Below are 22,686 nucleotides of genomic sequence, written 5' to 3'. Positions count from 1 at the left end.
AGAACACTGAAGTTTCCACAAACACCCAGGCTGTGGAGACCGGGAAAAGTGTAACTTGTGTCCACACGAAAAGGAGGGCTGTTCAAGAACTAAAAGGAGGGTTGTCTGAGCGAGAGCAGGGCAGGTTCCGCGAGAAAAGTGGGTGGAATGGGGCACAGCAGGCGAGGAGTGACCCGCCCCCAGCCCCCCTGGTTCCCCGCCCCGCGGGTGTGGCTGCGGCGCCTGGGCCGCGTCGGAGTGTGCGCATGCGCGCTGGGCCGCGGCGGCTACGCGGACGAGACCGCCTCTTTCGCGCCGTCTCCCTTCACGGTTACCCCGGCTCTCTGCCCCTCCTTCCCGCGGCGCTCGAGGGACCATGGCCGATCCTCGCGTGAGGCAGATCAAGATCAAAACCGGCGTGGTGAAGCGGTAAGAAGCCGGAGACGGCGCAGCCACCGCCGCCTCCTCTCCCGCGCCCCATGGCGGCCCGAGAAGCCGGGCGGAGCGCAGGCCCGAGGCGGGCCCCGGACTCCAGGCCTCACCTGGGGCGCCGCGGCCGGTGGGGACGGGCAGGGACGGAGGGGGCGCGCGGGGGCCCGAGTCCGTGGGCCGAAGCACGCCTGTCTCCCCTTTCCCACAAAAGCCGGGCGGTGGAGGGCGAGAGTCGCGGCGGCCCCACCCCTCCTGCGACCGCGGTGGGGAAGGCGGAGGGGCGGCGGCCCGGCCCCGCGAGGCTGGGCCGAGCTCGGGTCCTACCTACGGGTGCGCGCCCCGGGTCTCCCTGCCGAACCCGACTGGAGGAGGGCGCGTTCGGTCCATTACCGGCCCTCAGGTGGACGCGCAGGCCCGTGGTGAAGTTTAGGAGGGTCGCCGCGAGCCCCTTCCTCATCCAAAGCGAGACCTTGCGAGCGCCCCGTCATCTAACGTGGCCGGCGGGACTCGCAGCCTTAATAACCGGGGCGTGAACTTCTAGCACACTCGACAAACTTCTGTGGCCTAACTCTCCCCAGGCAATTCCCCGAGGCTCGCCCCAGAGCCTGTGGGATGCTGTTTAACTATCTGTCCTGGGTACGCCAGTCCTGTAATTGGCCGTCATTCTGACCGCTGATAGACACTGAAGTGCTTATTAGAACTTTATTGTTCAGACACCAAAAGATCAAACTTTTGGGTCAAGCATTTCAAGAGAAAAGGTGAACAGCCTTCTGAAGAAGCAGGTTATTGCAGTGGAAATGTCTAATCCTAGCTGTCTGGCTAATTCCTCTTTGCCCACCTTTTCTCCCTTTACCGGTATTTTCACCAGGCGAATGACAAGGCAAAAGGGAAAACAAATTCACTCTTTAGGATGTTGTCTCCCAGACTTCGCAAATCATTGCACTGTGCTTTCCTAGAAGCTGTCTTTATTGTTAAAGCAGTAAGGACATAGGATAGGTAGTAGTTAAATGTACAGCCTTTTCTGAAATGAGACTGCTTGAGTTCAGATCTTGATTCTGCCATTTATGTACTGTTGAATTTATTACATTGCACCGTGCCTCAGTTTCCTCGTTTGTAAAATGGAGTACGTACCTCATGCAGTTGTTGCAAAAAAAAAGCCTGCTATGCTGTTTAACAGTATGTGGCAAATACTAGTAAATGTTAACTAATAATATGGTTTGTATTGCCGTTTTACAAATGCGAAGCTGAGGTTTAATTAAGTCAAAGTAGAAAAAGTAGACTTGTTCAGGATCACTGTGCTAATTAGTGGCAGAGCAAGGAAAAGAACTAAGGTTTCTGATGTACAACCTTTTGTTTTAAGTTACAGTGCCCCCCAAGAGTATTTTTAAAATGTGTGATAATAGGGGGGGAGTTGAGATGTATAATTGAAAATGTAAATAATTTGCACTATCACTCACCCCAGAGTTCTGTTGTTCACTTTTGCTAGACTTACTTTTGGTTATGCATTTTAGTAAATCTGTTTAAGAAGTACAGGGGCATATAATGAAGACAAAAAGTCATGAGAAATGATTTCTAATGGTAGTTCCCCATGACATACGACCTTGTCATTTCTCATTCTAATGATCTATACTAGTTTATAAATTACTCAGTTCAAGTAATTGTATACTTACAGTGCATGGCCTAGAGAAGACACACTTTTTAAAAATTGAGATATAGTTAATTTACTGTATTAGTTTCAGGTATATAATGATTCAAAATTTTTATAAATTATTATCCACTTAAAGTTATTGTAAAGTTTTGGCTATATTCCATGTGCTGTACAATATATCCTTGTAGTTTACTTATTTTATACATAGTAGTTTGAAATTCTTAATCCCCTACCCCTTTTCCCTCTCCCCACTGGTTTAACTACTAGCTTGCTCATCTGAGTCAGTTTCTATTATATTATATTCATTCATGTGTTTTATTTTTAGATTCCACATTAGTGATAACATATAGTATTTGTCTGTCTCTATCTGACTTATTCACTAAGCATAATACCTTCCAGGTCTATTCATGTTTTTGCAAATGGCAGAATTCCATTCTTTTTATGGCTGAGTAGTACTCCATTGTACATATATACCACATCTTTATCCATTCATCAGTTGATGGACACTTAGGTTGCTTCCATATCTTTGCTATTGTAAATAATGCTGCTGTGAGCATTGGGGTGCATTTATCTTTTCAAATTAGTGTGTTCGTTTTCTAAAGATAAATACCCAGGACTGAAATTCCTAGATCATATGGTAGTTCTATTTTTGTTTTTTTGAGGAACTGTATGCCGTTTTCCATAGTGGCTGCACCAGTTTACATTCCTACCAACAGTGTACAGTTGTTACCTTTTCTCAGCATCCTTGCCAACATCTGTTATTTGTGGGAAGACACATTCATTTAGATAAGTAATTTAAGTTTTTAAACTTTCAAGATTTCCCAAGTACTTATGGAAAATGCTTGGAAATAAAGTTTTGTTTTCATTTTATTTCACTAGTAGAGCATTTTCAAACTTTAATTCTTCATACCTAAGTAAATTTATCATTTTTGTGAAATCCGTTCATAATTTACTGTATCTCAAATTGCTTATAAATTAATGGAAATGTCTACTGTACATTTTTTTCATGGCTTTTCTGTTGACGTTTTGGTGTAGAGCTTTCCCATATGTACTGAAATGAGATGTACTTTTTTTAAAAAAAAAAACCTAAAATTTCTATTTTAGCTGCTTATTACTCATATTTGGCCTTGGTAGATACTCTCTAAATATGTAAATATTGTTCCCTGCTCTCTTTTCTGTTACTTTTCTCCTGAAAATTATTTTACTCTGACTCTTTTCATCTTCTACCTTAGCATCCTATTTTTTTAAATCCTGTATTTTGCTTCAGCAAAGGAAAAAAAATAAATGAGGCAGATATGGCAACATAATAATTGTTGGGAATGAATGATCATGGGGCTTTATTATATTCTTCTGTATATATGTTTTAAATTTTTCATAATAAGAAGATATGCATTTTTTTCTCCTCTCTCCAAATTTAGTTTCAAAATCTCCTTGATTAGTTTCATGATTCAGACATGTTCTTGGTTTTGTGATCAGGATCCTGTTCATTGGTTTCTTAAAGCAGTGGTCTAAAATTCAATTTCTTTTCTCAGCATTTTTTTTTCTAGTCAAGATGTTCATTTCCCATAGCCTCATTTCTCTTCAGAAATTACAAATTTTATTCGGAAAAAGAGATTTAAAGTCATTCATGTTCCCAGTTCCTTCAGTTTTTTTCTCCAGGAATTAAGAGCCACTAGGTATTAGTCCTAGAGTTCAGTTTGGCTAGACCATACTGAGGAGGGCGGATTCTTAGAGTATAGTGTCTAATCAAATCTGCTAAAATACTTCAGATGATCCAAAAGTTCCCTGTAATGGGTTTTAGGAAGAAATCTATACAGGCGGATGGAATGTTACTGGAGTATGGAAACTGGCCATTAATAGATGGTATTTGGCAACAGAGAAATCAAACAATGAGTGGAAGATACACATTTCAGCATGTTGGCAGAATGGTGATTTTAGATCCTAAGGGAAGAAGCAGAAGCCTCAGAGCACCCTTGTCCTAGAGGAACTTTGTTACTTCACATAGTAACAAAGGCAAAGTATCTGATACTTGGAAATAGATTTCAAGAGAGGTTAGATCCCTAGAAACAGGGAAGAGTCCAGTTAGAAAGAATGGCTTGTTAAGGTGAGAGTTAGCAATGAGGCTGACTTGATACTGAGCTTCTGACTCCTAGGACTTGTAAATATCTCCTTCCCAGCAACAGAATTGTTGTTGCAGGGCTAATTCTGGCTGTGAAACTAGATATACGTGTGTACTAGGGGCTGGGTAATTATATTGCATTTCTTCAGGCAGCAGCCTGTGTTCACATATGACTCATTGTTAGTGGGTATTCCTTGGTAGGTTTGGGTCTGGCGGGCTCTTTTTAAAGATTTGAATCCGTGTTCTAAGTAGATTGTTGGACCTACTGATAAGCGACTGGGTCACAGCTAATCTGGCAACCCTAGCTAGGAGTTACCAAATATGACTCCAAATTTCCTCTTTTCCAGTGCATAACTGTAAATCCTTTTTTTTTTTTAAATGTCTCAGTGGCATCAGTTACCTGGGTTTATCTGTGACTGAAGGGTTTCCAGAATGTAGAACCTTCAGTGCTAAAATTGGAGAAGTCCCAGGCAAACCAGGATGATTTGTATTAGTACTTCTGTAACTAGCTAACATAGCACTGTTTTGTATGTGCTGTGATTATTTAGAGGCTATTTGCTGATAGTACAATTGTGAATTGAGTGTTTTACCTTACTTAAATTAAAACTTAAATGCATCCTGTAAATAAGAAGTTTTGCCAAGGTAGCTTCTTTTTCTGTATAAATTTAATTTGTTGATGATTTAGAAAATAATTTTCTCTAAAGTGGAAGAAAATATAACATTGATTTTTTTTTCTAGTTTTATTGAGATGTAACTGCCATACAGCAACTGTATAAGTTTAAGGTATACAACATAATGATTTGACTTACATACATCATGAAATGATTACCACAGTAAGTTTAGTGAATTTCTATCATCTCTTACAGATACAAAATTACAGACATAGGAAAAATTTATTTTCCTTTTGATTAGAGCTCAGGATTTACTCTCTGACAACCTTCATGTATAACATACAACAGTGTTAATTATATTTATCGTGTTGTACATTACAGCCCTAGTACTTATTTGTCTTATAACTGGAAGTTTGTACCTTTTGATTACTTTTATTCAATTCCCTTTCCCACTATTCCCCACCTCTGGTCACCACAAATCCGATCTCTTTTTCTATGAGTTTGTTTGTTTGATTGTTTTTGAGGTATAATTGACCTAAAACACTGTGTTGGTTCCTGGTATACAGCATAGTAATTCAGCATTTCTGTACATTTCAAAATGATCACCATGATAAGTCTAGTTACCATTTGTCACCATACAAAGATATTACATAGTTATTGACTATATTCCCCACACTGTACCTTTCATACCTGTGACTCATTTATTTTGTAACTGGAAGTTTGTACCTCTTCATCTCCCTCACCTCTTTCTCTCCTCCCCCAGTATGCGTCCCCTTTGGTAGCCACCAGTTTGTTCTCTTTATCTGTGATTCTGTTTCTGTTTAGTTATGTTTGTTCATTTGTTTTGTTTTTTAGATTCCACATGTAAGTTAAATCATACAGCATTTATTTTTCTCTGTCTGACTAATTTTACTTAGCATAATACCCTCTAAGCCTGTGTATTTTGGCACAGTGGCAAGATTTCATTCTTTTTGTGGCTGAGTAATATTCCATATGTGTGTGTATGTGTGTATATTTCATATCTCCTTTATCCATTCATCTATTCATGGGCACTTAGGTTACTTGCATATCTTGGCTGTTGTACATGCTTAATGAACATAAGGGTGCATATATCTTTTTGAATTAGTATTTTCATTTTCTTTGGATGAATACTCAAGAGTGGAATTGCTGGATAGTATAGTAGTACTATTTTTAATTTTTTGAGGAATCTCCATACTGTTTTCCATAGTGGCTGCACTAGTTTACATTCGCACCAGCAGTGTACAGGAGTTCCTTTTTCTCCACATCCTCACCAACATTTCTTTGTTTTCTTTTTGATGATAGCCATTCTGACAGATGTGAGGTGATAACCTCGTTGTGGTTTTCATTTACATTTCCCTGACAATGAGTGATGTTGAGTATCTTTTCATGTGCTTGTTGGCCGTCTGTGTATCTTCTTTGGAAAAATGTCTGTTCAGGTCTTCTGCCATTTTTTAATCAGGTTTTTGTTTTTTTTTTTTTAATCTTGAGTTATGTGAGTTCTTTGTATATTTTGGATAATAACCTGTTATGGGATATATTGGTTGCAGGTATCTTCTGTTCAGTAGGCAGCCTTTTCGTTTTGTTGATAGTTTCCTTTGTTGTGCAGTGTTTAGTTTAAAGCAGTCCCGTTTGTTTCTTTTTGTTTTTGTTTCCTTTGCCTGAGGAGACAAATCCAAAAAGAAATTGCTAAGAAATGAAGTCAGAGTGTAGTGACTATTTTTTCTTCTATAAGTTTTATGGTTTCAGGTATTACTTTTAAGTCTTTAATCCATTTTGAGTTTATTTTTGTATATTATGTGAGAAAGTCCAGTTTGATTCTTTTGCACATAGCTGTCCAGTTTTCCCAATACCATTTATTGAAGAGGCTGTCTTTCCCCCATTTTTTTGCTAAAGTAGAAAAGATAGCATTGATGTTTTAAATGTTGATATGTTATTTCAGCTAAATGATGTATGTCTGCCATAAGTTTCCAAGTAGGATTTCTGTTTATATAAAATACAGTTTTTTTAGACTAGATTTATGGTTAATTAATGGAGTTCTTCTGCAAGAACAAAATGTTTTCACTCATTTAACATTAAAGATTATTTAATAACTTAAAAGCCAACTTATTTTCAATAAAGTCTGCTAAAAAAAAGTCCACTGGTGAGTGAATTAATTGATTAAAAATGCTTTCTTAATTATATCTTTTTATAACCGTTTTAGATTGGTAATGGCTTAAAATCCAATGTGAACAGAGAATGTTAGGGCATTGGAAATAACACTGACGTTGGCCCATAGTTTTCCTCTGATTAAATGAAAGTGACACCAGTAGATTAGAATGAGACTAGGACAATTCACACTGCAATTGTGTTAGTTTAACTTTAACAATCTTTTAACGCTCTTGTTTAAATGTAGCTGACATACCATAATTACAAATCTGCAAGCTTTGATTATAGAATTTTACATCATGAATCTGTGGGGAAATTGTATTGATTTTTTTTTTTTTTTAAATAAAGCAAGCACCTTTCCCAAACTGTGGTGTCTTCCCAGGTTTGTTTATACCCGTATCTCTAATACATAACTTTTGTTCATCAGGCATAAAAACAACATAAAAGGTAAGTGAGATCTCCATGTTATTAAATATATATATGCTGATTACATATTTGATACTGACATGAAAGTGAAAACTACAAATGACACATGCACTTACATAGACATAGAGATACAGTTTTCTCCCTTTAGCTTTTGTTGTTTATCCACTTCCCATATTTAAAGTGATTATGGGTAGAAATATGGTGGAAAATATCTGAGAGAGGTCATAGCCTTGTAAATTATTCTTGTAAGCTTTAGTAGCTTTGTATCTTTTAGTATTTTTTTTTCTCCTCCTCTCTCACATCATACCCCTTTGATGTGAGTTAAAGTAAGTTCAGCCAAAATGGCCAACTTCCTACCTTGAAATTTAGCCAACTTCTTTTGGAATTTCTGTAGTGTTCCAGTTCTCCAAAGTGATGGTCAAAGTCACTGTCAAAATGGATTGCAGGTGGTCAGCTCTTTGCAACCTTCTGCCAACTATTTGGCAAGCACTGACTTCTAGGAGCTGCACAGCTGGCAATTAGATGTCTTTAAGCTGGAAAGGGAGAAAGCTAAGGCCACTCATGACCATGGTTTTCCCAGCACAAGCTGTATTATTCTGCAAGTTAAATGTTGAAATGAAAGACCTTTTGACCTCTATGTGTGTATGTCTGTGTGTCTTTAGATGTGTTCTGTGTTTTCATTGCATTTTTTGTTTGGTAGAAAATTTTGAAAATCTATAGTAAGTAGGGTTGGAAAATTTTGTTAAAAATAGTAGTCCAGAACTACTTAGAATATAAGTGCTTAGATGTGTGATCTGTCTATTCCAATATTCCATTTCCAAAAACACAGTTATAGAAGAATATAATTTCTACTATGATGCTGTTCAGTGTTCCCAAGTGGAGCTCATTTTAAAATAACATCAAAGTTCTGACTGATCCAAAGATCACTTATTTTGCAGCCTCACTCAGAACTTCTATCTTTGAAGCACCTGGTATGGTGATGGTGTATAATAAATACTCAATAGAAGTCCTTCCAGCTGACAAATGCATGAATGAAACCTTACTCTATAAGGATTTTTTTTGAGCTAATAAGCACTAGGAAGCTCCTGAATCAATTACAATGTAATAACATAATAGTTACTGTAGTTATTATTGCAGTTGGAATCAAAGAGGTGGAATCCCAGGTTACTTACTACATAGGTGACCCTGAGAAAATTACTTAACCTTTAAAAGCCCCAGTGTTCTTAGCTGGAAAATGGAATATCTTTCCTATATTGTTTGGAGAATGTTAAGGTAATCATATAAAGCATTTAGCGCAAATGCATTATATGTGTGTTCAATATATGTGAATATATGTGTTCAGTATGTGTTAGCTGCTCTCATTAGTATAATCATCATCATTCTGTAGATGTATAAACAGTTTAATCTCTCTGGGAGAGACCTTGGAAATTGCTTTAATTTATTTTATTTTTAGTAAAGGTAGATTTATTTAGAGAGATACATACTGCATGCTTTCTTTTAAATTGTGATAAAAATTCGCTTTTAGTTTGTCATTTTCACTTATTGGCTGTGAAGGGAGAAGGGAGGAACATGAAGCTTGTGTTTTTGATTAATCTCTAAGACTTTGTAATGGCCATTTTTCTTAAAACTGCTGAGGCATTGATTCCCTGCTTTGAAGCCCCAGCAAAAAAATCTCTTTATATCAGTGACCTTGTCTTTTAAACGTCTTAAAAAGTACTATATAAAAACGTCATTAACACAATGTGTTAGGGCCAGTTTTACTCTTACTGCACTCTTACAAAGTTTATCTTAGAAAAGAGTAGTCACAAAAAGTATGTATGGACAAAAGCAGTGTACATCTTAGAACTAAAATAATGATAACACATCTGATTTTGTGCTCCTCCCCTCACCTGAGGTAACTGTTTTTAATCTTGTGTTTATTACCTTGCTTTTTTATTTTATGTAACTGTATTATTTGTGTCTTACTAAGATGTATACTGTTTTGTTATTTTTTAGTTTGTAAGAATATCATCTAGGACTTAATATTTTTTGGTGTTATATTGGTAAAATTCATCCATGTTTTTATATTTAGGTGCAGTATGTTCATTTTGACTGTTATGTAATGTTCCATTGTGTGATAATATCACAGTTTATCCATTCTTCTCTTGATGGGCATTTGGATTGTGCATTTGCTAACTGTGTTTCTACATACATTCTTGTTCATGTCCTTGGTAATGATGCATGACAATTTTTCTTGGGTATGTATCCAGGAATGGAATTGTTGGGTCATGAGGTATATGAATGTTCTACTCTGTAAGATAATGCCAAACTGTTTTCCTAAGGGATTGTACAATTTTACATTCTCAACTGCATTGTATGAGAGTTCCTTTCATTGATCCACATCCTCTCTAAAGTTTGGTAGACGTCTTAATTTTACTCTAATAATGTTGTTTTTATACCTTTCATTTTGTAAAAAAAGTTAAATTATTTTGATTATCTTTTTAAATAAGCATCTCCACAGATGAAGAGAATAAAAGGAATGTGAGGCTCCAGTCCTACAAGCACAAACTTTATTGCCTCCTTCCTCCTCGTGTAGAATAATGTGTATGCCTCAAGCAGCCCAGGGTTTTTACCTGGTGGGAAAGGGGGTTCCTTTGGAAAGGGCAGCCCTAACCATTTCCAGGATTGTGCATTCAGTGTTCGATGCTTGGGGGCTGAGAAGAAGCCTGCAGATAGAGGTGGGGATAGTGAGGTTTGAAAATCATTTTGGTTCTGGGTTGATCAGATTGGAGCTGAGGCCAAGGAAGGCCAACAATATTACTTATTAAATGTTACATTAATTCTGTAAAATTTTTTCCAGTTTTATTGAGATATAATTGACATATAACATTGTATTTATTCAGTGTGCAACATAATGATTTGATATATGTATATATTGCAAAGTGATTACCACAGTAAGTTTAGTTAGCATCAGCTCACACAGTTGTAATTTTTTTCTTATGATGAGAACTTTAAAGATCTACTTTCTTAGTAACTTTCAAAAATACAATACAGTATTGTTAATTATAGTCACCATGCTGTACATTATGTCCCCAGTACTTATGTTTGTTTATAACTGGAAGTTTGTACCATTTGGTCACCTTCACTCATCCCACCCCCCTTCTATCCCTCACCTGTATTAACCAAACTAAATCAATCCAAAACTATGAGTTTGGTTTTTTGGAGTCTTCATGTAAGTGAGATCAGACAGTATTTGTCTTTCTCTGTCTGACTTATTTCACTTAGCATAATGCCTTCAGTGTCTATCCATGTTGTCGGGAATGGCAGGATTTCCTTTTTTATGGCTGAATAATATTCCAGTGTGTGTGTATACATTTATTTTTTAAACCACATTCTTTCTCCCCCTTCATCTGTCAGTGGACACTCAGGTTTCTGTGTCTTGGCTATTGTAAACAATGCTGCAGTGAATATAGGAGTACAGAATCATTTTGAGATAGTGATTTCTGTTAATTCTGATTTATGATGCCTTAAGTTTTTAAGTTTGGCACAGCATTTCTAGAGAAAGATTTTAATTTACTGTTGATGATTTTTAATCTAGTACTGTATGTTTTTGTAATTGTCACTGCCATAGGTTTGAAAATCTGGCAGGCATACATACCTTCAGTCTTCTCTACCTGCCCCCCCCAACCAAGAGCAAGATGTTTAATTTTTATTTATTTATATCATCTTTTAAATATCATATAGGAATTAGAAAATATGTAGGTCTCAATTAGATATTTTTATTTTTTATATTTATATTACTCTTTTTAAACTACTGTAGCATTTCTAATACTAGATTAAGTAGAAGTCTCAGGAACCAACATTGGCTTTTGTTTGTAAAAAGAGTAATTCTGATGATTTTCTGTGTTTTGAATGGGTAATATTGTGCATAACTTTTTTTTTTAATTTTATTTCTTATTGAAGTGTAGTTGATTTACAATGTTAGTTTCAGGTGTACAGCAATGCGATTCAGTTATGCATGTACATACATATATATACATATATTTTCAGGTTCTTTTCCATTATACTTATATGTAACATTTCTGAGATGACTCTGGATATTCATTTTGACATCTTATGGTGAACGCTGTGGCTGCCTCCTCAGTATCTGGTTTTTCTGCCTGATATATACCTGTATTTTCATTAACACTGTCCACTGTTTGTTACAGCATAAAAACAGCTCATGTTCTTTGAGGGAAACTGCTCCACCTCTAGCTTTAGAAATGGGCCTCTGAGTGATATTAGCCAATCATATTCCATTTCCCTATTACAGAAATTCACCCTGGGTGGACATGTGATTTAGGCTGATTTAAATAAGGTACATTTCAGAACTCTTGCTTAGAATTCTGGGACAGAAGTGCTTTCTTCCATGTAACTGATTGTGGCTGCAGCATTCCTTTAGCACTAGGGAATCTGGCCTTGGGATGAAGCTTGTACCATAGGTAGCAGAGTGAAGAGACAAAAGGAAGGTTCTTAATGGCATTTCTGCTGGATCAGACAACCTTAAAGCAGATCCTCCCCCTGGAATTTAGTTACATGAGCCAGAAAATCTCTATAGTGTTTAAATCCCTTGAGTTGAAATCCTGTTACTTGCAGTAGAGTACTAATTGATATCATTACTCTAATCCCTAATTTAGGTGTACCTATGTATAATGTAAGGAGTGATTTCCTTTATTGAACAGACTAGAGATTGTATTTCTTCCTTTCTGTCCCTTCCTTCCTTCCTTCCTTGTAAATTCTCTGGCTTTAGGTTTAACTTTTACCCCTCTTTCCCCCTCCATTTCAGTGTCCTCTTGAGGTCTGACTGATCCTCTGCATCAGAAATAGGGAAGAATGCTGTCTGTCTTTAACCCTCCCCCTCAACTCTCAACTCTTGCCTAGTTCAGTGCTGTTCTTTGATCAGTGCAGGTGGAAGAAAGAGGGAGAGGAGGAAGGGACAGTTAGACTTATCTTGCCTTAATCCCAACCATTTGTTCTCAGACTATGTCCTTCTGTTCCATTCCTTCAACCTACCTCCTAGGAGGTAGAAGAGTCACCAGTTCTGTTGCAAAGACTGCAATAAATTAGGAGGCATTCTTGGCATTTGTTTTGAATTTCTTTTTCCTTCTGAGCTTAGTTATACACAGTAAACATAATATCCTGTAGAAAGTGTTTCATTCATGTACTCAATAACATTAAATAGACTTTTGTGGGACATTTTATGAAGCTTAACACCAAGTACATGTATAGCATTTTTCCTATGGAAAATATGATTACTGAGATCCCTAAAAACCTGTGGGTAATTAACATTTTTATATTATAACTGAGTCCCTAAATGGAGAATAACTTACATTGTGATAACCTGGTTTCATGTTTGCTCTAAATTTTTTCTAGGGGGTAGAGGGTGTAGTTTAGAGATAGAGCACATACTTGGCGTGCATGAGGTCCTGGGTTCAATCCCCACTGCCTCAATTTAAAAAAAAATGTTTTAAATAAATATTTTCTGTCTCTTGTTTTCATGTAATATTGTCAGCCATTAACATGTCTCTTAGTGTTCCTGCTTCTAGTAACTTCTGCTTATATCTGTCACTGTTTTTTTGTTGTTGTTTTTTGCTATTGCTCATCTATTTTAGGGGAACTTAGACTGTTTTCACTTATTTCTGAATAATGATGTGAAAATTGAAAATGTCAGAAGTCTGCTCTGATTATTGCTTCACTTGGACTAGACTTTCTTTCTCTAGCCGCCATAACATTGTACCTTAATCTCCTATAGGATATAAGCTCCTTGAAGGCAGGAATATGTCCCTCAGATGCCTGACACAAAAAAAAGACTCCTGGTAAATATTGTAAAATGAATGAATTTACTCTATGTAACATTTTAAAAGTTTTTTATTTTATTGAGTTATAGTCAGTTTACAATGTTGTGTCAATTTCCAGTGTAGAGCACAATTTTTCAGTTATACATGAACATACATACATTCATGTCACATTCTTTTTCACTGTGAGCTACCACAAAATCTTGTATATATTTCCCTGTGCTGTACAGTATAATTTTTTTAATCTATTCTATATATACCTGTCAGTATCTACAAATTTCGAACTCCCAGTCTGTCCCTTCCCACCCTCCTCCCCCTGGCAACTCCACAAGTTTGTATTCTATGTCTGAGTCTGTTTCTGTTTTGTATTTATGTTCATTTGTCTTTTTCTTTCCTTCTCTTTCCTTTCCTTTCCTTTCCTTTCCTTTCCTTTCCTTTCCTTTCCTTTCCTTTCCTTTCCTTTCCTTTTTCCTTTCCTTTCCTTTTCTTTTCTTTTCTTTTCTTTTTAGATTCTACATATGCACGATCTCATGTGGTATTTTTCTTTCTCTTTCTGGCTTACTTCGCTTAGAATGACATTCTCCAGGAGCATCCATGTTGCTGCAAATGGCGTTATGTTGTCGGTTTTTATGGCTGAGTAGTATTCCATTGTATAAATATACCACATCTTCTTTATCCAGTCATCTGTTGATGGACATTTAGGCTGTTTCCATGTCTTTACTATTGTAAATAGTGCTGCTATGAACATTGGGGTGCAGGTGTCTTTTTGAAGTAGGATTCCTTCTGGATATATGCCCAGGAAAGGGATTGCTGGGTCATCTGGTAAGTCTATTCCTAGTCTTTTGAGGAACCTCCATACTGTTTTCCACAGTGGCTGCACCAAACTGCATTCCCACCAGCAGTATAGGAGAGTTCCCTTTTCTCCACATCCTCTCCAGTGTTTGTCATTTGTGGACTTTTGAATGATGGCCATTCTGACTGTTGTGAGGTGATACCTCATTGTAGTTTTGATTTGCATTTCTCTGATAATTAGTGATATTGAGCATTTTTTCATGTGCCTGTTGATCATTGCAGAATTGCTTGTTTAGGTCTTTTCCCCTTTTTTGGATTGGATTGTTTGTTTTTTTCTTATTAAGTCATATGAGCTGCTTATATATTCTGAAGATAAAGCCTTTGTCATCTGTAACATTTTAAGTTCCTTGAGAATAAAAACAATATCTTATTCTTCCTCTCTCTTTAATATATCCAAATAGTCTTTTGAACAATTTTCAGTATAGACATGGCACAAAATTCCAAAGGTACAAAAAGATAGATACACAGTGAAACATGAATCTGCCACCTCTATGCACTTGCCACCCAGTTTTCCCCTCTTGGAGCCAACATCATTACTCATTTCTGTATCCTTCTAGAGCTATTATGTGCATGCACAAATATTTACATCTATGTCTTTAAAAACAAAAATAAATGATAGTATACTCTGTAGACACTGTTTTGCACATTGAATTTTTTGTTCTTTGATATTAGAATATATAGAGCAGCCTCAGTTCCTTTTAAAGTATTCTGTATGGATATAGCACATTTTTTAAAAACCCAGTTTTCTCTTGATAAACCTCTGTATTGTTTCCAGTATTTCAATGGTTTGGAAAATACATCAATGAATTTCCTCATGTGTGTAGTTCTACAGATCTACCTGCACATTTGTAAAATAAGTTTCTGCAAGTTGAACTGTTGGCATAGGGGAGGAGAAACTTTTTTCTCTACCCTTCTAAATACTGTGGCTGAGACTCTATAAATTAGATGACAAAGATTACCAAGGGAAAAAACCAAGCAAGTTTATTAACACAAAACCACAGAGAACTATTCAGTAATGAATAACTCAGAAAGGTTAGAACTTGACTGTATGTAGCATCTTAACAAAAGAACAACAAATTTGTAGAAAAGGGATAATACAAAGGAAAAAGACTTTTGAGTTTGGGGCAGATTGTGAGGAGGTAAATATATATATAGGGGAACTAAGGATGATAAGGGCTTATCAGAAAAGTTTGTTATGTATATTCCCCTGATGCCTCTCTGGGTTAATAAGGGTCTAGAGTGATTAATCTGGTGATTAATTTTCTGTCTTGTGGTAGAGGGGGAAGGGGAGACACTTTCACAAATTTATGTCCAGCTTTTAGGTAAATAGGGAAGGGCAGATGACTTTTCTTATATCTACTTTTTCTCAATTGCCTTCAGCTCAAAATTATCCTTATGCCAAAGTGACCTATTTCAGGGTGGTATAGTCTGCTACCATTTGCTGGGTCAGGTGGCTTATGTGTTTTAAATTTTGAGAGATACTGGCAAGTTGCCCTCCAAAGAGTTTTATCTATTTATAATTCCACTAATGATTTTTTTCATAGATGTATAATATGTATATATTTTTATTGACATATAGTCAGTTTACAATGTTGTGTCAATTTCTGGTGTGCAGGACAATACTTCAGTCATACATGAAATACATATATTTGTTTTCGTATTCTTTTTATCGTTAGTTGCAAGATGCTGAATATAGTTTCCCTTGCTGTACATTATAAACTTGTTCTTTATCTATGTTATATATATTAGTTAGTATCTGCAAATCTTGAAAGCCCAGTTTATCCCTTCCCACCCTCTCCTCTTATCCCCCATAATCATAAGTTTGTTTTCTATGTTTATGAGTCAGTTTCTGTTTTGTAAATAAGTTTGTCCTTTTTTTTAAGATTTCACATATAAGTGATATCATATGGTATTTTTCTTTCTCTGTCTGGCTTACTTCATTTACAATAACAATCTCTAGGTCCATCCATATTGCTGCAAATGGCATTATTTTATTATTTTTTATGACTGAGTGGTATTTCACTGTATAAATATACCACAACTTCTATATCCAGTCATCTGTCGATGGACATTTAGGTTGTTTCCATGTCTTGGCTGTTGTCAGTAGTGCTGCTGTGAACACTGGGGTGCATGTATCTTTTTGAATTAAGGTTCCCTCTGGATATATGCTCAGGAGTGGGATTGCTGGATCATATGGTAAGTTTACTTTAAGTCTTTTGAGGAATCTCCATGCTGTTTTCCATAATGGCTGCACCAGACTACGTTCCCACCAGCAGTGTAGGAGGGTTCCCTTTTCTCCACAGCCTCTAGCATTTATCGTTTGTGGACTTCTGAATGATAGCCATTCTGACTGCTGTGAGGTGATACTTCATTGTAGTTTTGGTTTGCATTTCTCTGATAATTAGTGATATTGAGCATTTTCTCATGTGCCTATTGGCCATTTGTATGTCTTCATTGGAGAATTGCTTGTTTAGGTCTTCTGCCCATTTTTTGATTGGGTTGTTTTTTTTTTTAATATTAAGTTGTATGAGCTACTTACACTAATAATTTAATACAGTTGTTAAAATACATTTAATATTCTTTTGGTTTGGAAATAATTAAACTGTGTTGGGGAGGAAAAATATTTCCCTAACTTTCAAATGTTCTTTCAGCTGGTCTAATCAAATTGACAGGAGATAAATTAACAAGAGAAAGTCAGATTTAATTTTATACATACAGAAACCCCAGATACCTGAGAGTTTCAAAGACAGAAGGGTAAAATTAGATATGTATGCCATCCTGAGCTAAGGAATAGAAAGGGGCCTGGGGCTTCAGAGGAGTGGAGGGCAATTCACAGGACAATAAGAAGAGCAGATGTTTGGTAATTAGATGTTTGCTCTGCTATATAGTTCGGTCACTCAGATAAAATTTTTTTCTGCTAGTAATTCTTGTTCTGGGAAAGACCCCCAGTTTAAATTCTTCTTTGTAGTTAAGGGAGGGGCAGAAATTCTTCTTGAGCCCACAAGGTCTCTTTTGTCTTTTACCTCAAAATAATCTACATGCTAAGGTGGCATATTTTGAGGATGCTCATTCTGAGCTCCTTCAGTCCCACCTTTGGAAATTCCCCAAGAAAATGTGTGTTGATAGATTACTTTATCTCACTCAATCAATCTCTTAGACCTGAGAATAAGTCATTTCAGTTAAACAGTTGTGTTTCATTTCAGGAGGCAGTGATGCAGGTGAGCTTCCCAAGTTAGGCCTATGGTATAAGCAGTCAGGTATTTAACGAGGCATTTCTATGGAAATAAAAGAAAAATAATAGTTAATGATTGGAGCAGACTATAATCCCAATTTCTGAATTCCGAATGCAGCCAGTTGAGAACATTTCTAGATGTCCGGCTCTAAACATCTTCAGATGGAGTGAGGGCAGACAGTGACAACCTAATAGATTTTCCTGGTTTGCAGTTTGTATGTCTGATAATCTTTCTGAATGACCATACAGCATTAGGCACAAAGATTGTCCATACACGAGCTGTTGTGATTTCTATGACATTTATGTCAAGTTGTCTAACTTTAGTTTGCACGGCTTTGAGAAAATGGCAGTCTTAATTCTCAATGATTCCAAGTCAGAAGGGTGGGAGAAAAATTGTAAGCATTAGTTTGGAGAGTTGTAGCCACATATTGGAGGAAATTAGGAGAATTCAGGATACAGTCCAGTTTACAGTTAGACAACAAAACCTTAAAATGCAATGACCAGTACTAGAATCTAGGTATCCATAAAAGTATATTAATGAAACATATTTTTTTCTCTAAAATTACCCCAATTTTAACCAAAGATAGCCAAATTAAGACTACTTTGTTTGCAGAATAAATTTACATTCAATAAACTTGACCGGGTTATTTACATAAGTGCCACAAGAATAAGAGTTGATCATATAGGTTCTTTTAAGTATGCTTTGCTGGGACTTTTTCAGAAGTAATCTCACATAAACCTTTATTTATTTATTTTTTTTTTGACTTTCAACAATAGTTTTATTGATTTATCTGACTCAGCAAACAAGGGGAAATTTTCAAATGGTTTAATGTTCCATGTTGAACATAGTTTTTTTTTAAACATTTTTTACTGATTTATAATCATTTTACAATGTTGTGTCAAATTCCAGTGTAGAACACAATTTTTCAGTTATACATGAACATATATATATATTCATTGTCACATTTTTTTCTCTGTGAGCTACCATAAGATCTTGTATATATTTCCCTGTGCTATACCATATAATCTTGTTTATCTATTCTACAATTTTGAAATCTGAGTTTGTCCCTTCCCACCCCTGCCCCCTTGGCAACCACAAGTTTGTATTCTATGTCTATGAGTCTATTTCTGTTTTGTATTTATGCTTTGTTTGGTTTTTTTTGTGTGTTTTGTTTTGTTTTGTTTTAGATTCCACATGTGAGCGATCTCATAAGGTAGTTTTCTTTCTCTTTCTGGCTTACTTCACTTAGAATATTCAGCCATAAAAACTGACAACATAACGCCATTTGCAGCAACATGGATGCTCCTGGAGAATGTCACATAAACTTTTAAATACCCCTCAAGGCCAGGAAGCCAAGCCAAAAGTTGCCGTAAGACACTCCTGCAGTACCTATAGATTTGGTGATCTCCTCCCTTCTTGAGGTCTCCCAAATATCCCAAGGTTCCTATTCCTACCAGGAAGTGACCTTCCTTACTCAACAGGTAAGGCTACTGGGAACTCTGTAAGCAAGGTACTAGACTGTTTTTCCAAGGGGCTTTATTGGCTCATAAAGTCAATGTTAGTTCCTTAAAGCTGTTTGGTCCTATCTGAGTCTAGGGACATTCTCAAATATGATATTTTAGCCAAAGCCTTGGCAATACAACCAATGTGTCTAATGTATCCTGTTATAAGGAGAACAGATTCTTTTCAAATTTATGCAAATAACTATACTGCCATGAAAATAAGAATATTCACTCAGAGTTTACAAATTCTGGAAGGATCAGTTAGAGAGAAAGAGATAAATGTTTCAGTTCTGCTTACAAAGATATAATTTACCAAATTGCTGTAAGTTATATTGAGCTTAAGAGGAAAGGCTTCCTTGTATCTGGGAAACAAAATATTGGAAAACCAGCATAAGAAGTCATAGAAATTATGATCATCCTCATTAGTTCATTTAGTCTCCTATAATTAATTCTTGTTGATCTTCATTTTGGGTTAGCAGCTTTATGAGTCAATCAGTTTTCCATTAAAGTTTTAGAAATTTTTACTCAGTTCAGTGTTATGATCCTAACATTTATCAAAAACCTGCATTGCAGAGTACTTATAAGGGTATTTTTTATGAAATGAAGCATTTTTATAGGAACATTTTTGTAAAGCATCAGAGTAAAACAATAATTGTAAATGGCAGAAGACTTAAATGTCTGTTATTAAAGATTTGCTAAGGGTTCGTTTTAATGGAATAGACAGGGAAATTTGTTTATTTTCATGGCATACAACATTTTAGGATAATAACTAGAATTGTGACTGATAATGTTATACTAAGACATCAGATTTCTAAGAATTTTGTATTATTTCAGGAACACATATTAATAACGAAGATCCACATAAATGTAATCCAAGAAGGTTTTTGCATCACTTATTTGAAAATGCTTCACATGTAGTTTAATATACCAAATAAGCCTAATTAATATAGTGGTTCTCTTTTTATAAGGAGAGAGAGCAAATCCTTTGAGATGAAAAATCCCAAAGTTAGTGAGAGGTCAGAAAGACTTTATTTAGTATTTAGTTTGGGGAAGACACTTGACTAAATAGGATCACAGATCATTATGAAACAATACTTAATTATCTGTTCGACCATAGTGACAATAAAAGATATCAAAAGCAAACACAAAACGTTACACAGGTGTAAGCAAAATTTAGCTGTTTTAATGTTAAGTGGACTCAGTTTTCCTAAGTTATCAGAGACCTGATTTAAAACAAAAAAAGCAATAAAATCTTTGCTTTCTAGACAGGTTATTTAAGAGGAAAAAAAAACTTTCATAATAGCTGATCAAGGGCTGACCAATAGTGCATTAAAACTTTGTCCTTTTAACAGATAAAAATGAAGTTCTAGCTTTATGTAAGTACACTACTAATATTTAAGCTTCATTTCATAACCCTTATAATAAACTTTATTGTTTTAGCCAGCTTGGCCACACAAGTTAATACTCCCTCTCTCTTCCCCTCTCTGTCTCTCTCTTTTTAAAACACACATATCCTCATGTTCTTTTTGATGAAAAACAGATCCTACTTTTCTTGCATACAGAGTTGTTTCTCCTGTTATTTCCAGTAGGCTTAATAACACACATTAACTGGAATTCATAATCCTTGAAAACCTTAATTTCTAGTGAGAACTAAGAGTTAAGCAGTTATGAAATGTCTATGATACCAGCATTAATTAGATTATCAAATTTATAAGTATAATTTATAATTTCTAGAAGCATGTGCCCTTTTAAATATTACAGTCTTTTGTTGTGGCAGAAGACATGTTTGCTATCACACCCAACTTTTTTCTTTAGTTTCTTTGTAATAGGAATCCAAAATTAGATAAACCTGTGTTCAGTAATTAATGTTTCTATGTTTTATCTTATTTGGAAATGATCAAGATATTCATTGAATTTAACTTAACCATTATTTAACTTAATTAATTTAACAAAACTCTAAGGTGTAAGTTACCAAAGAGATTTGGGAAATTCTTTAATCATAAAACAAAAAAAAATCATTGCTAAAAAGTTCACTTTAATCACTTACCTCATTTACGTTTATTTAACTCGTTTGTTCTTAACAATCATGTTTAAATTATCTACAAAAACTTCATCAGATGTTAGACATTGTCAGTCATCATCCTAAGTTCTCTTTCTGGCTGATAAATTTTTTAATAGATATCATGACTTATTTGACTTTAAATAAACCTAGATAGAATGAAAGAATTATACTTAATGCTAATAACTCTAAAGACATATCTGTATTAATTAACCAATGAATTTAAACTAGTTCTTATTTAGATCACAGGAACTTGAAAAAACATTTGAGTTAGTCTCTAATATATTCCTGAGATTTAGATTACTTCATTTATAAAAAGCTTGATTTTACACCAGTTAAATAGTACTTTTACAAATGAATTTTGGCAATACCATTCAGAGGGAAAAAAATTCCATGTCTATAATGTACATAGATAGACATACATTAAACACATAGACAGAAACAGAGACCTTAGGAAAAAAATTTTGCCATGAATCAGGTATAAAAATACAAAACTCATTAGTCAAAAGTAACAGTTGAAATAAGTTTATCTACTCAGATGGCTAAAGCTTTTCTTTTTTTTTAAACTATTATTTGTGGAGAAGGCATTTAAGATTTGTATTTGTCCTTGAATTAGGTTTTGGGCGAGGGTGTTTCTATAGCAGTTTGTATTTTTTAAAAGCCTGTTTTTCCATTTTTGCTCTTCTTAGGATTTGGGGATGGTTTCCTTAAGAGTTCTCAATAAGAGAGATTACTTAACCAGCTTTTTAGATAAATAGAGAAGGTTTGGGGATTGGTGAAAAAGAATGCATGGAGCTTGAATGGGCCTCTCAAGCTGTATTACCAGTTTTGCAAAGATTTGTCCTCAAAAGAATTAGGTTGTAACTTAAATGACATCATAGGTTGATCCTTCTGTCCAACTACATTATTCTCAATTTACTTCTTTCCCTCTGGGTACATAGTTTTATTTTAACTTAGGGGAGAAGACATAAAAAATTTCCTATCAGGCTCTGAATATCAGCTATGGTCACAAGTTCAGTTGGATCAGTGGCCTCCCATCTTTTTTTCTGCCCTAGTTGTTTGTCCAGTATTTTCAGAAAGTAATCCATTTACAGAAATTTTTAAGAATACTCTCCGCTCTAAGAAATTCTTTTCAACTCTGGTCGTTAGTTTGGCCTTTGGCCAAGAAGTGAAAGATATCTAAAGAGGATAATCTGTAGCCTTAGGTGGTCTTATTTTAAAAGATAACTATTAAATCATCTCTTCTGAGTGGAAAGGCAATTCAGACAGAATTAGTGAAACACGAGTAGTCAGGAAAAGAAGCAGTAGGAGTCACATTAGTCCCACCGTCCTCCTGTTTTAGGTACCTCCTATCTCTTCAACTTGTCATAAGCCTTTTACAACAGATCTTTCAATGAAGCTCTTTTGGAATTTTGAAGTCTTTTGGAGGTGCCTGCATACCAGTTAAAATAGGTATCCCATTCTATTTGTTAGATTTGGAAGCCCTTGCTTCTAAGTACACTTTTTATTTATTTATTATTTAACTTTTTGATTGAACTGTAGTTGATTTACAGTATTAGTTTCAGGTATACAGCAAAGTGATTCAGTTTTATACACACACGCGCACACACACACACAAATACACATACACACACACACATACATATATACTTTTTCAGACTCTTTTCCATTGTAGGTTATTACTAGATATTAAATAAGATAGTTCCCTATGCTGTACAGTAAATCCTTGTTGTTTATCTACTTTATATATAATGGTGTGTTAATCCCATACTCCTAGTTTGTTCTCCCCTGCCCCCCAGCTTTCCCCTTTTGTAACCATAAGTTTGTTTTCTAGGTCTATGAGTCT

At 35.7% G+C, this 22,686-nt stretch overlaps 1 protein-coding gene across 2 annotated transcripts in view; it reads left to right on the top strand.

Annotated features, from left to right (window-relative positions):
- Positions 1-246: 246 nt before the first annotated feature.
- TBCA (tubulin folding cofactor A) overlaps positions 247-22,686 on the top strand; it is a 75,288-nt gene continuing 52,848 nt past the window's right edge. The window contains exon 1 of one of the 2 annotated variants that reach the window (XM_074360086.1): positions 247-408. In XM_074360086.1, coding sequence (XP_074216187.1) covers positions 356-408 — 53 coding nt within the window. In that variant the 5' untranslated portion in view covers positions 247-355. Of the gene's footprint in view, positions 409-13,162; positions 13,216-22,686 lie in introns of those variants that run through there. The other variant, XM_074360085.1, reaches the window with a different exon arrangement.

This window comes from Camelus bactrianus, chromosome 3 (genome assembly GCF_048773025.1).
Source record: "Camelus bactrianus isolate YW-2024 breed Bactrian camel chromosome 3, ASM4877302v1, whole genome shotgun sequence".
NCBI classification, from domain to species: Eukaryota; Metazoa; Chordata; class Mammalia; order Artiodactyla; family Camelidae; genus Camelus; species Camelus bactrianus.
The sequence above is the reverse complement of the archived record's forward strand: the minus strand, read 5'-3'. Positions and strand labels throughout refer to the sequence as shown.